Below are 14,392 nucleotides of genomic sequence, written 5' to 3' on the forward strand. Positions count from 1 at the left end.
AAATAGTGTACCAGTGCGATCAGGAAAAGCGGCATTTATTCGGAAACCAGAATTCTTACATAATGACCTAGATGGACTATTTTAAGCTTGGGGTTCAAACAGGCAGCCCGGTTCTCTTCTCCCCACCAGCATGGTTTTAAGTGTTAAATTAGCATTTTGTTATACAGATTTACAGAGTTCAAGCAGCCACCTTTTACTGCAGATGTACAGCAAATGCAAGTCAAAGGCAAAAGAAAATCAAATAAATAAATAAAGTCTCAGCCCCAGAATGAAAAAGGGACATTTTCAGCCCAAGGTGTCTGAATATGTCTGAAAAATATGTATAAGACTGGGCGTCTTCTCCAGGAATGCCCCCCCCCCCCCCCCCATGGATTTCCCAGGTCACGGTTACCGTCCCTGCCCCCTCTCACGGAAAAGCCATGTATTCACAGGAGTCAGGGCAGGTCATGTGATCATCCCACACCGATCTGTCCATCTGTCCAGCAGAAGTCAAGCGACACATTTTATGGAGGAAGCGCCATGTTGCTTGGCCTTAGCGGGACGAGAGCGGGGGGGCATACTAGCCAGAGGACTGGACGGAAAGATACAAGAGGGACCATGGAGGGGGGATCTGGTCAGGGGGCTGCTGATGCTCTTTGGGCTCAAGATATTTAACCTGAAAGCTGCAACTCAACGAACCGACTGACGAAATCCCATCATCTAACCGTAAGCGAGGTGACTTCACTTTGGATGTGCAATGCAGACATAAGACCTTATTAAGTACTATATAAGACTTCATTTTACCTCCCGACCCTTTTATTACATCCTGATTGTGGTCCCTTATTTGCCGAGATGGACGGCCACTGGTTAATCGGGCTTTAGAAAACAAAGATTAATTATGGCTGTTTGAATTAGCGAATACCTGCGATTCTAAAGGCTGCAGATTAAGTTTGACTTATGTAGAGCTTAATAAGGCATCCTCTATGTCAACAAAGCAAGTGTAAAGTAGCATTACCATAAGGTTCAATTCATGTGACCCATCGAGGTCATTCACAGGCCGGAATGGGTGTTGCCCCGCGAAACCCCCTGGCTCCTGGTGGCACTGCCACCGCGCTGCGTACATCACAAGGTCGCCAGATTTACAGACACAGCTGATGGTGACAATAAATACATTCAGTAGCAGATACATTTTAAACCTCCGTCTCCCTCTCCACCTCCCTCCCTGCCAGAGGTTACAGTCCTTAACACGGCCGGGCGGCATCCTCCTCGTCTCAGCTGCAGAAGCGGTGAAAAGGGGTCGGATGGAGTGGGTGGCAGGTGGGGGCTGTTTCCGGTGCTAGCCAGTTGTTGTAGGATCCCCACCTGAACTTGTGCACGTATCTTTGCTTAACCGAACGATCTCCTGAGACAGAACTTCCAGGTCCTGGGTAAGAGACAGGACAACAGTAATTAAATTCCACACAAGGGCCTGCAGAGGCCCTGCACCCAGAGCGAGGGCCAGAGACTGCAAACTGATAGCAAGCATGCACAAATGAGGTAACAGACTCTATTAATAAAATTCTTCTGACACAAATTAAAAGTGTTCGTCATTATTTTTCTTGCTCTAGGGCATATCCCGACTGCACAACTCGGTACAGTAGCACTTTAGGAGAGCTATTCGGCAACTCTGCTAGACCCTGCCTTACATGGTAGCTTGCTGCTGCCCTATAGAGGCTGGGCTGACACTGACGGAGCTGCGAACGAAGGTTCACCCCACTGGGGAGCTGGGAACCTTCATCAGCTTTACAGCCTCAAACACGCACAGGAGACTGGACTGGCCTGGAAGCAAAGGCCATCGAAGAGCAACAGGGCTGTCTGTCCGTCTGCTAGGTGACGGAAGACTTCGAGAGAATCAGCCCTCCATGTGGGCAGAGGCCTGCAGGTTCTCCCCCCATCTGTCCGGTCAGCCTCCCCACGAGGCAGGTTAGCAGCTTGGACTTGGCACGCTCTCTCTCATTAGTCTCAGATCTGCTCACTGCATTCCAACACAGTCAGGTAGTTACATGGCTGTTAACAGGAACAGTGCATCCCTCACTGCTGACGTCCGGCAGCTTCCCTACACACTCCCTGCTGCACCGGCATGAATGGAGCCACGGTACTGATCCCGGCATAAATAGCGACGTCCCTCCTCTCGTCGCCTCCCCCCGCTCCCTGCGGCCCAGGTTAAATCTGCCTGACTGTATATCCCTGGGTCTGTGTGCCTCCCACACAACATCACCAGCGAGGACCTGGCCTGCCTCCAGCCCCCGCAGCCCTACCCCTCTCAGCCTGCACATGCTCCCAGGCCACGGGCTGTGTGTGGGACGCCTGATGTTGAAGCGCATAGAGCAATCGCACGCTGCTGGCTTTGTGCCCCCGGCAGAGGGAAGCGATCCCACCAGGGCTCCCCCGCTATCGGCTTGATGTTTTATACATCAGATGGCAGCAGTTAGGATTGCTTTCTATTCACTCCGTTTGATCCCAAACGGCCAACAAGCCGAAAATTTCCTTCGGCCCTCATTTCTATTCCTGCACATATAAGCATTTAACGTAGTATAAGGAGGAATACACCTGGTCTCCAGTAACAAGGAGCTGCCCAAGCATGCTCTCGGTGACATCGCTGAGCTCATATGGTCCCCTGAGGCCCAGGCGAGACTTCCAGAAGACTGGGGGGAGGGAGGGAGAGGGGGTCCGAGAGGCCGGGGGCCAGCCGGGAGGGAGAGGGGGTCCGAGAGGCCGGGGGCCAACCGAGAGGGAGAAGGGGTCCGAGAGGCCAGGGGCCAGCCGAGAGGGAGAGGGGGTCCGAGAGGCCGGGGGCCAGCCGGGAGGGAGAGGGGGTCTGAGAGGTCGGGGGCCAGCTGGGAAGGAGAGGGGGTCCGAGAGGCCGGGGGCCAGCCGGGAGGGAGAGGGGGTCCGAGAGGCCCGGGGGCCAGCCGGGAAGGAGAGGGGGTCCGAGAGGCCCGGGGGCCAGCCGGGAAGGAGAGGGGGTCTGAGAGGCCAGGGGCCAGCCGGGAGGGAGAGGGGGTCCAAGAGGCCAGGGGCCAGCCGGGAGGGAGAGGGGGTCCAAGAGGCCGGGGGCCAGCCGGGAGGGAGAGGGGGTCCGAGAGGCCCGGGGGCCAGCCGGGAAGGAGAGGGGGTCTGAGAGGCCAGGGGCCAGCCGAGAGGGAGAGGGGGTCCGAGAGGCCGGGGACCAGCTGGGAAAGAGAGGGGGTCCAAGAGGCCGGGGGCCAGCCGGGAGGGAGAGGGGGTCCGAGAGGCCGGGGGCCAGCTGGGAAGGAGAGGGGGTCCGAGAGGCCGGGGGCCAGCCGGGAGGGAGAGGGGGTCCGAGAGGCCGGGGACCAGCTGGGAAAGAGAGGGGGTCCAAGAGGCCGGGGGCCAGCCGGGAGGGAGAGGGGGTCCGAGAGGCCGGGGGCCAGCCGGGAGGGAGAGGGGGTCCGAGAGGCCAGGGGCCAGCCGGGAAGGCCTCTGGAGCACCCCGCTTACCTTCTGGAGGTGCATGTTCTTGGTTAGCTGCTCCTCCAGCATGTTGCGAAGCTTTTTGTTCATCTCACGCAGGTTCTCGTCTCCAGGTTTCACCAGGTCCCTCAAAACAGAGCCCAGGCCCCCACGCTCCAGCGGGCCTCCGTGCGACGCAGATGCCGCCGAGGACACATCTGCAGGGAAGCAGCTGTTTGAGTCGAGGCATTTATCCCTCGCGGGACCTGGGTGATGTTCACACAAACACTAACAGCCATCGGCCGGTGCTGCTGCAGTTTTGTTGATGATTCCCTTTAGTTCATATTTCTCCGCTTTAGCACTAAAACAGTCTAATAAATAAAGAGAGGACACCATCACTGGGGCTGGCTATAGGAGAGATTAGCTTCCATTCTGTAGTACCACAGATTCAAATTACAAGCTCATCAAGCACAGTCTAGTCGAGTCAAAGCCTGATGACTAACTAGTAATTAGCAATGATTACTGCATTTGAAAACTTCTAACCAGAACCTGGCCAACCTGAAGGTTTCTTACAGGAGAGAATAGTGAATGATACATGCAACGGGTCAAGGCCATTGACAAAGAGGACAGGCGTGAAAGCATTTAACAGCAGTAACCGAAGCCCAGGCTCCTCTTACATGACCCTTCACTGCACTTTGACATGGGTACGGCAGGATGGCGGATCTCCCAGCGTCTGTCAGCAAACCAGAGAGGCAGCCGCTCCAGAGAGAGACTGGCGATGGCAGGGGAGGGACGCTACAGCAAGCTCGCCTTGTGATTGATCAGGCCGGCAGCCTCCCGGCTGGGCAAAAGCTCTCCTGTGATGCGCTCTGCACACCAAGGTTGCTTATGGGATCCCAGCGTGAGGCTGGAGGCAAAGGTGAGGTTCTCAAAGAAACGCGGCCCAGAGATAATCTTTCCATTTCCAGAGTAAATGCCAGATGGGGCTGGATGTCACTGATAAGCAGTTTTGGTTTAACATGGTAAAGATGGTTTGCAGACTGGGTGTCATAAATTATTAAGCAATTAAGTTTCCCCTTCAACCAACCCTTTCAATGTCCTAGTTGTACTTCTAACAAATGTGGGGGGGGGGGGGGGGTGAAACAAATCAACAGTAAATTTCAAAGTTACAGAAACAAAATAAATGGAAAAAACAGCCGAGCCGCACTGAAATGCACGTGGGTACCGGCCAGTCTGTAGCGGACAGGAGACGAGCAACGGCAAACAGGAACAGATTGAAGCGGCGGATGCAGACACCAGGAGGCCGGCGAGCTGCCGCTTTGTACGGGAAAAACTCCCAAGCCTCAGCCTTGATAAACACGGACGCAAGATGAATGTTCGGGCCCGCTAGGAAAAAACAGACCCTTAAAGCAATAAGCTGATGACAATACTGCTGATTTGTTTCATTTCTGAAGCAAATTCTGCAGGGAAACGACGACATTGCCATAGAGAGTATTTATGAGAATGGCGGCATCCCTGACGGCTGGAAAATGTATGGTGGGATGAGCTCTCAGATCTTGGAAGGAATCCACTTATACTGTGAGGCACTAGTACATCGTTAAGCCCGGCAGCGGCTCTGCTCCCTGCGGATTTCTGCGGGCCAGGATTGGGGCGTATTGAACTCATAGCCAGCATCAGAGGCACTACAGTGTCATTAAGCCCAGAGGCAGTGGCAGCCCAGCCCTGCGGATCTCTGCGGGGCTAGACCAGGGCGTGTCGAACCCACAGCCAGAATAAGAGGTATTCATCCGGCTGAGTAGTTGACCAAGAGGCCTTCGTGGATTTTGAAGCCCCTAGCCATTCTGTACATCTGGTTTTTCCTTTATCGTGAAAGTTTTGGAACAGATGATTAATGGACATTTGTGTATTTTACCCTGCAGTTTTCAGCTGTTGGCAGCTGCCTGCTTCTCCAGCTCTGTAGCCACTTCAGCTCATCACTAACTCATCAGCTTAGGACTCTCCTGTTTCCTCTGTGGCCAGAAAAACACTTTAAGCTGGGAGTTCAGAAACAGACAGGAGGGCACCTGGAGCCGGTGACCATGGCGAGAGACAGGGAGCACCGGCAACCTAACCCGAATGGATTCTACTTGGAGAGATGAACACGCGCGGATGTGGCCCGACACCTCAGTCGAGCTGCTCTCCTCCCGTCTCTGAGCAAACGGCTGCCACGCTTAGCGCCTTAGCTAACACATTCACTATCAGTGATCAGGTGAAAGCGAAGCTCACCCCAGCACCTAGCACCACACTCAATTAATGGGTCTGGGTAAAAGCAGAACAGGAGTTCATAGTTTAGAAAAGAGTTTTATCTCTCTCTCCTCACTACTTTGCGAGTGACAACCCTTGATACTTGCCCTGTGTTGTTTGGGATGATGATGACAATGAGGGGGAATGTGGAGCATAGCCTGTCTGCCCCTTATCACTACAGGAGACGCGATCAGCCACACGACAAGGGGCAGCGACTGCAATGCAGCACTGACCCCAGTTAATGCATCTCGCTGCAGGCAACGCATGGAGCAACGTCAGGCAGGCAGAAACCGCAGTCCTGTCAGTGTGTGGGGTGGAAAAGCACATGCAAACGATCACGCACGCAACACACCACACACACACACACACACACACACACACACACACACACAAAAGCAGTACTGCACAGGGGTCGAGGGGAGGGATTCGTCAAGTGCTGCATTATTGAAGATGATTGCTAGGTTGGTCAGGCATGGCTGCATCCTGAATCATTTACATCCCACTAATGTCGGTTCTCATCTATCCCTCCATACCCCCCCCCCCCCCCAAGTATGGGCTGTCATGGGGCCACAGCACCTCCCCAGCACCGCGCTCCATGCACACACCACACTCATGGCATCAACCGAGCCCCAACGCACAAGGCGGGCTGATTTAAGCGCTAGAGGTGCATGATTAAAGCTAATGAGCAGCTTACAGGCAAACAGGTCAGCAGGTGGCATTTATCAATCCTCTGATAATACTGCATTAAATGGTTTTATTTGTATACAAACAGATTAATTCATGTGTGATACATCCACTGTTTTATAGGTCAGTCTAACCATTCACTACCCATCCAACACCTACCCAGGACAGACAGTCCGATCCACAGCAGATTTGCATAACCATTAACATATAGATGCTTGCTAGTCTGCTTGTACAAGCACGGAGGAGGATAGCCTCAGCATCTACGGCATATTATTTACAATGGGATGACTGCAGCCTTAATGGGATCTAGTCTGGCATTAAATGTTAAATCAGTCGGTCATGAAATTAAAGCAGGAGGAGATGCACATATGGGCAAGAGGAAGAGGGTAAATGCAAAGAGTGAGCACAGAGTGGGCAGAAAGAGGGCAATGGGCAACACAGAAAGCAGGCAGACGGTGGGAAAAGGGCAGGCAGAAAGTGGACAATGGGCAATGCAGAAAACAGACAGAGTGGGCAGAGGGAAGTGCAGAAAGCAGGCAGAGGGCAACGCAGAAAGCGGGCAGAGGGCAATTAATGCAGAAAGCGGGCTGAGCACTGTAGAGAGCACTACCAAGAGCAGGCAAAGGGCAATGCAGAAAGCGGGCAGAGGGCAATGCAGAATGCGGGCAGAGTACCGCAGAGAGCACCACAGAGCACCGCAAAGGGCACCACAGAGAGCGGGCAATGGGCAACACACAATGCAAGCAGAGAGCAGGAAGAGGGCAATGCAGAGAGCAGGTGGAGGTTAATGCAGAAAGCGGGCACCTTCTGAAGAGTTCTGCATGCACGTTACAGTCACTGCACGGCGTACTGCACAGAACCAAGGTCCCACACATCCTCCAACCACCTTCATCAACACGGACATTTTTTGAAACTGTTTAAAAAATAAAATGAATAGAGAATATTCACCATAAAACGCAAACACCACAAAAGAGTCCAAAACAAATTCAAGGAGGAATCAACCTTGTTTTTCCTTCATCAACATTAGCAAATGTCACATATCACATTTAACAACTACGTATGCTATGAGTCTATGCAAATGATGCAGTGGCATTATTACTTTCTGTTATTTATCGATGACTGAGCACAGACAGCCTTATATGGCGCTGTGCTCAGCAAGAAGCAGACGATCGTTTCACTGTACTCTGTCAACGCGACAGCAGAACCACCTTCTCGCACACTATTTTAGTGAATTGTCGGTCTGTGCAAACCAGGGGCTCAGTGGATAATAACAGCATATTAAGTGGATTATAGCAGCAAGCCTGAGATAATTCAGTGGGATGCACATCAGTCACACTGCACACGGGCCATAGTTCAGTCATTAGGTAAATACTTACCTGCTGAGCTCAGAGGACATGTTGGATTGTTCTCCCTCCTCTTTGCAGCGACGTGAATATGATACAGGAAAATTAAATTTGTCCTGAAAATAACATCGTATCTGAAAGACGAGACCCTGCATCCTACTGCTGCCATTGCTGCTTTGAGGGTGGGGGGGGGATCACTTTCAAGGCAGCCCACAGGAAGGAGTGCTCAGAGGTTTTGCTGTCCGCTACCCAATCCAGCATCCGCAAGGAAGGCTACAGAAGGGCACGTCTAATGCAGTGTTTTCCAAGCCGCTCCTCGGGGACCCCCAGACGGCCCACGTTCTTGCTCCCTCCTGCAGCCATCACCCCATGCAGCACTTTCGCTCCCCGTTTCACACACTTAGCGCTTCATTAACAGAGACTTAAATCAAAGTGGCCCCTTTAAAACGCAGCGCTGAGCGCCAGGAATTGCGATAACTCAAACATTCCAGCGGGCTCTCTGATATAAATTAAATAACATTTTAATGTTAGAGTGGAAGTGTAGAGTGTTACTCTAAGAACTGCAGTGATTTGAATTTTTCAGTGGAAAAAAGGAAAAATAAACACACAAACTAGTTTTGGTGTAACACAGCAGGTAATGAAATCATTTTTATATCTTCATTTAAGTCTGGAATCTTTTTTTTTTTATCATGAAAAATGCACTGGCCACTTGAATTCCCTTAGTACTCCAGTGCGGTGAATTATACCAAACAGTTACACCCTCCTTCACTGGTTTACAGAAACTGCAGGGGAAGCACAAAATCGATGCATTCGGGTAAACACGTCATCTGTGGCATAAGGAGCTACAAATATCTCACAGTCTCTTCGGAGAAAATAAAAAGCTACGGAAGCGAGGAAGTGATAGCCGTCAGACGTCATGAAGGTCAATCAAGAACTCGAATCGCTTACAAGGTAGATAAACATTTAAAGAATTATTCTAGGTCTCTGTCTGTTTGTACCTTGAGTGGGCCATCATTAATTATAAGGCAGCGTGAAGGAAAAAAGGAATGGGACTAATATCTGTATTATAAATAATTCAGTCGGACCACTTCAAAGCTGGGGCAAATTCATTAGTAACAGATAACACATGGCTATTAAGCTCATACACCTGGTGTTACACACCTGCACGCCAACTCCCTGCAGCCAGCCATCGCTTCACAGCCACCTAAAAGGGGAGCTTCAAGTTCACTCTAATGAGCTGGCTTTGGTTTAGTCTGGGGGAGGTGCTGCTGCCCCACCCCCAGATGATGAGGGGCCACAGGGGCGTCACACAAAAATGACACATCTGCCCACCAGCACAGAAACAAGTGACTCGGGAGAGCGTTTAAGCTCAGGATTAGTCTGGAAATGCCACTGTGGCCTTGGGCGCCTTCCAGAGGCAGGGTAAAGTGGCACAATGCCACCACATGGGCGCGCTATCCCGAGCTCACAAAGGTGAGGCTCAGTCAGCCCAGGCTACAAATGTCGGCAGGGTCCCACCCCTGCCAGTTACAGGCGCGACACTAACTGGGCTAGGTCCTGTCTCATGACGGGGCCCGAATCCATTAACAGACCTGGCTTCAATGGCCGGTTAGCATCAGTGGTCAGAATCCCTCCATATTTTAATTATCATTCATCTAAAAGTTTGTATACTCTTACTGTTACTCCACATTTACTCCACTTATTACAAACTTTGGGTTTTAGTCATATTCAGAAAGCAAGCAAAATAAATGACCTTATACCAACCCATCTGGAAAAGCAGCAAAAATACATTTTGACTGAACCACAGTTCAACTGCAATTAAACCAAGTAAAATTAAAAACGCAGATACTTAAAGTGCACCTTATTTTCATTAGTCTTTTAAGTAATTCAGTGTGACAATTGGCCCATTAGAACAAAAGTGATATGAGGGATGGAAGACAGAATTCATTCTCACGTCACACATACTGCACTGATATGATTAGTTAAACGGGCTGTACAGGGGCTCAGTGGGTAGCAGCGCTGCCTCACAGGGCAAATGCACCGTTGCCTGTATGTGCCCTGCCATAGACTGGCATCCCATGCACTGCCTGTGATTGACTCCAGGCCCCTATGTGACCCAGACCAGGAAAGGCCTGCAAGGAGACCTTCAGGGAGTGACCTGAGGAAAGGCCTGCAGGGACTCCTTCAGGGAGTGACCTGAGGAAAGGCCTGCAGGGAGACCTTCAGGGAGTGACCTGAGGAAAGGCCTGCAGGGACTCCTTCAGGGAGTGACCTGAGGAAAGGCCTGCAGGGACTCCTTCAGGGAGTGACCTGAGGAAAGGCCTGCAGGGACTCCTTCAGGGAGTGACCTGAGGAAAGGCCTGCAGGGACTCCTTCAGGGAGTGACCCGAGGAAAGGCCTGCAGGGAGACCTTCACGGAGTGACCTGAGGAAAGGCCTGCAGGGACTCCTTCAGGGAGTGACCTGAGGAAAGGCCTGCAGGGACTCCTTCAGAGAGTGACCCGAGGAAAGGCCTGCAGGAACTCCTTCAGGGAGTGACCTGAGGAAAGGCCTACAGGGAGACCATCACGGAGTGACCTGAGGAAAGGCCTGCAGGGACTCCTTCAGGGAGTGACCCGAGGAAAGGCCTGCAGGGAGACCTTCAGGGAGTGACCTGAAGAAAGGCCTGCAGGGACTCCTTCAGGGAGTGACCTGAGGAAAGGCCTGCAGGGACTCCTTCAGGGAGTGACCTGAGTAAAGGCCTGCAGGGAGACCATCACAGAGTGACCTAAGGAAAGGCCTGCAGGGACTCCTTCAGGGAGTGACCTGAGGAAAGGCCTGCAGGGAGACCTTCAGGGAGTGACCTGAAGAAAGGCCTGCAGGGACTCCTTCAGGGAGTGACCTGAGGAAAGGCCTGCAGGGACTCCTTCAGGGAGTGACCCGAGGAAAGGCCTGCAGGGAGACCTTCAGGGAGTGACCTGAAGAAAGGCCTGCAGGGACTCCTTCAGGGAGTGACCTGAGGAAAGGCCTACAGGGACTCCTTCAGGGAGTGACCTGAGTAAAGGCCTGCAGGGAGACCATCACAGAGTGACCTAAGGAAAGGCCTGCAGGGACTCCTTCAGGGAGTGACCTGAGGAAAGGCCTGCAGGGAGACCTTCAGGGAGTGACCTGAAGAAAGGCCTGCAGGGACTCCTTCAGGGAGTGACCTGAGGAAAGGCCTGCAGGGACTCCTTCAGGGAGTGACCCGAGGAAAGGCCTGCAGGGACTCCTTCAGGGAGTGACCTGAAGAAAGGCCTGCAGGGACTCCTTCAGGGAGTGACCTGAGGAAAGGCCTGCAGGGTGACCTGCATGCAGGGAGGAGCAGCGCCCGTGAGGAAGCACGAGGCACCATTACTAAAGATAAAATCTTGAGCATAAGCTACAGCTTGGATGGAGGTTCTATTAAATTTTGCAAAGTGCTGTTTCAAATGCAGCAGAGAACTTCATGCACACCCAGTGAAACAAAACAGTTATAAGTAGAAGGTAAAAAAAAAAATACACAACTAATATGCATACATCTGTGAGTCCAGATGTAATAAGAAATCATTAAACCTCCAACTTAAAACATACAATTGAATGCTCCAGCGCGGTGTTGAAAAGATTACTCAAAATTTCTGTAAAGCAAGACCGAAATCGATGAACGAAATCTTCATTTGCATGATCTACTCCCCAAAATAAAGCCTGCTGTACAGCTCAACTTGGAAGTGAGGACTTAAAATTCTATATTTAACCACAGATGCAAAATACATGCGAGCAGACTCTGGAGCAACAACCATAGTGAGTGGGAAAAAAAATAAAATAAACGGATGTTGTTCTACCTTCCCGAAGGGGTTTAAACATCAGGACTCATGATGACGAGGGTGCCCTCTGCCTTCCGGAGAAGCTTTCAGCTTTCCGATTCCAAAGACAGGAAGCCAAGCTCTGAGGCAGAGCGGCCCCTGACAATCGAAACCGCTGAAAGGGTCGTGCTAGATCGGAAGACACCAGCGAAACTGAAAAGTGGGCACAGACGGCGCAGCGGGAGGGATGTTACCTATCCTGCTGTCCATGACGTAGGTCTCGATGATGGCGCTCTTCTTGCAGATGTCATCTGCCATGGATGCGCAGCTCACTTCCAAGTGCTTCACCTGGGGGGGCATCAGACACCCAAGGAGCCGTTAGTGCCAACAATCACAACAAGCACACAAGGGAACAAACCTGTATGACCCGCCCACTACCTGGTTCACCATGGAAAGGCCAAAGCTACTTCTCACTCGAAGCCATGAGGCTGGGCTTCGATATGGGCATGGAAAGTCAAAGAAGGGCTGTTTGACAATGACGGACAGTGCACTTTCATGCTCAAACACCACCCAGGCCCTGCACACCACACTGGCAGATGTTCGTGGAATCATCTTCCAACCCACAAAGTCATCCTCAGTCCAACCACCTGCCTGGCCATTTACTGCAGTGCCTTCTGTTCCCAGATATCTGCTCCTTCGCTTTGATCTTCCACTGCGATATCACGATGCATAACAATCCTGCTTTCATAATCTAGGACAGGGGTGGCCAATCTTATCCGTATGTGGGCTTTTTGGGTAACCTGTATGTCAGCTGGTAAAACCCAGGTGTGAGGACTCTTCAGCCAATCAGTCCTCTAATTAGTAATCTAATTAGGGAGTTGCAGTGAAAACCCGCAAACACACCGGCCCTTTGCAGATAAGACTGGACACCCCTGATGTAGAAGGACACACTTTGTGCCATTTCCTCTTACAGCATACAGAAACTCATACATGTCTTGAGCATGTCTGATAACCACTAAACCCTAAAATACATTGACTCAGCTAGATCAATAAAAGATTAATAAGACAAATCCTAAGCGTTAAGCACAATTAACCTACTTAAATGGGATCCGGTACAGCTGGCCAAGACAAACATAATTTTGGCTTAGACGTCCCTTTACTGGGAATGCATGATTTGCACACTGTAAGGGCCTGCAGGTTTCTGATCTTCATATATAATCAAATGCAGGTGTCCGACCATGAAGAGTAACCATACGGGGCATGGAGATTCTAGGTAAATCGCTCTATACCAGAACCTACAAGCAGACACCATGGCCAAGTGCTAACAGACGGCATTTAAAAAGTCATAAAAATGATGGAGAACAACCTTCTCCTCCAGCATCCATTTCTCCTGCTGCACTTCCGCCAGGCGCTGGAAGAGCTCACCGACTTCATCGTCTGACAGGTCCGCTGGGCGCTGCGACTGGGGGCTACTGGTGTTCGACTATGGCGAGAGAGAAAGAAAGAGAGAGAGAGAGAAAGAGAGGGAGAGAGAAAGAGAGAGGGGATGAGGACGGTGGTGACAGATGGTTTGATGTGACCAACGCATGGCTATGGTTAGCCAGCTCTCCTACTGGGCCTCTACACTCATTACCGACATCCACTGTCGTCTAAGGAAGCACACTCATCCCAGAAAGCCGACCATATCTCGGCTCAGGCCAATAACTCACAGCTAACGCTCTCTAAGGGCTGCATGCACGTCTGCGAACACTCCCACGGATCTAAAGCAAGCCGGGCTTTGGAAAGCAAAGGCCTACTAAGCTCCAACTGTAACTATTTACGGAAGCCTTTAAAAATGAAGGTCAAAATGAATGGTGTAAGACAAGCACTCGCCCCGTGAACGATGATGCACATATATGCAAGTGTCTTAAAATTGTTTTTGTGAGACAAGATTGCAGTTATAAATATGCTCTGCTTTTAAAATAATGACCATAACATTACTAATAATAATCTCCTCCTGGAAAATGTAAAAGGGATGCGCTGGAAATCCCATCTTTATAGCTAAATGGTGATAAATCTCAACAGCCTTTGACTAGAATTAAAGTAGCTAAAATCCTGAGGAGGTCTGTTATGTAATCAGTTAATGATACATCCCATCTCTCAGCTTACTAGGCGGGCAGGAAAATGGTTAGTGAACAGAGCGATCCCCTTCATTAAAGGAGACAGCGAGACTAGAGTGAGAGAGAAACTTTCGCACAGTTGGTAACTTGGTATATATAGTTTATTTCTCAGCATCACAGGCATGTGGTGTGTTTAACCTCACCAACAGCCGAGCTTCATAAAGGAAGTCGGTATGGCTGCCTACTCTTGGTCCACTTCCCCCCCAGAAAATGAAGAGAAAGCCCCTCACCATGCCAGAAACAGGCTGTCAGCTGTGACATGCACGTTTGGCCGCATGTGGCTCCGGGGAGCATGCGGCGCAGCCCTGAAGCGACGCAGTACTCTACCTTATTGCTGCTCTGTGCTGCGCTCCCCTCCTTCATGGCTTCCCGGTAGCTGAAGGATGAGATGCTGCTGCTGTCCCCCGTCTGCTGGGTGCGACTGGGGGAGCTGATCTCAGATAATACCAGCTCCTCCAGGCCTGAGACACACACAGGTTTGTAATTACATCTTTGTGAGGACTCTCTATTCATTTCTATGGGAAAAACGCTAATCACAACATTACAACCCTAACCCCCACCCAGCCCTAACATTAACCATAAGTAACCAAACAAAAAATAAGACATATGTCACATATTTTTTTTTGATTACATTGACAGATCTTTGTGTGTGACACACACACGCAGAGTGCTTAATCTCACACAGGTCCTATGAT

The 14,392-nt window shown here is 51.0% G+C and overlaps 1 protein-coding gene and 1 long non-coding RNA gene across 3 annotated transcripts in view; both read right to left on the minus strand.

Annotated features, from left to right (window-relative positions):
* Nucleotides 1-364: 364 nt before the first annotated feature.
* The window catches only part of gripap1 (GRIP1 associated protein 1), a 33,728-nt gene continuing 19,700 nt past the window's right edge, over nt 365-14,392 (minus strand). For both annotated transcript variants that reach the window (XM_049016021.1, XM_049016020.1), the window contains 5 exons: nt 14,025-14,158; nt 12,905-13,021; nt 11,793-11,886; nt 3,481-3,650; nt 365-1,402 (listed from right to left, as the gene is read on the minus strand). In XM_049016021.1, the coding sequence (XP_048871978.1) occupies nt 1,316-1,402; nt 3,481-3,650; nt 11,793-11,886; nt 12,905-13,021; nt 14,025-14,158 (602 nt within the window). In that variant the 3' untranslated portion in view covers nt 365-1,315. The remainder of the gene's footprint in view (nt 1,403-3,480; nt 3,651-11,792; nt 11,887-12,904; nt 13,022-14,024; nt 14,159-14,392) is intronic.
* On the minus strand, nt 7,332-11,780 carry LOC125744336 (uncharacterized). Its single transcript, XR_007398338.1, has 2 exons — nt 10,623-11,780; nt 7,332-10,470 (listed from the first exon to the last, which is right to left on the minus strand). It is a non-coding gene; the product is annotated as an uncharacterized LOC125744336 (long non-coding RNA).

This window comes from Brienomyrus brachyistius, chromosome 6 (genome assembly GCF_023856365.1).
Source record: "Brienomyrus brachyistius isolate T26 chromosome 6, BBRACH_0.4, whole genome shotgun sequence".
Taxonomy (NCBI): Eukaryota; Metazoa; Chordata; class Actinopteri; order Osteoglossiformes; family Mormyridae; genus Brienomyrus; species Brienomyrus brachyistius.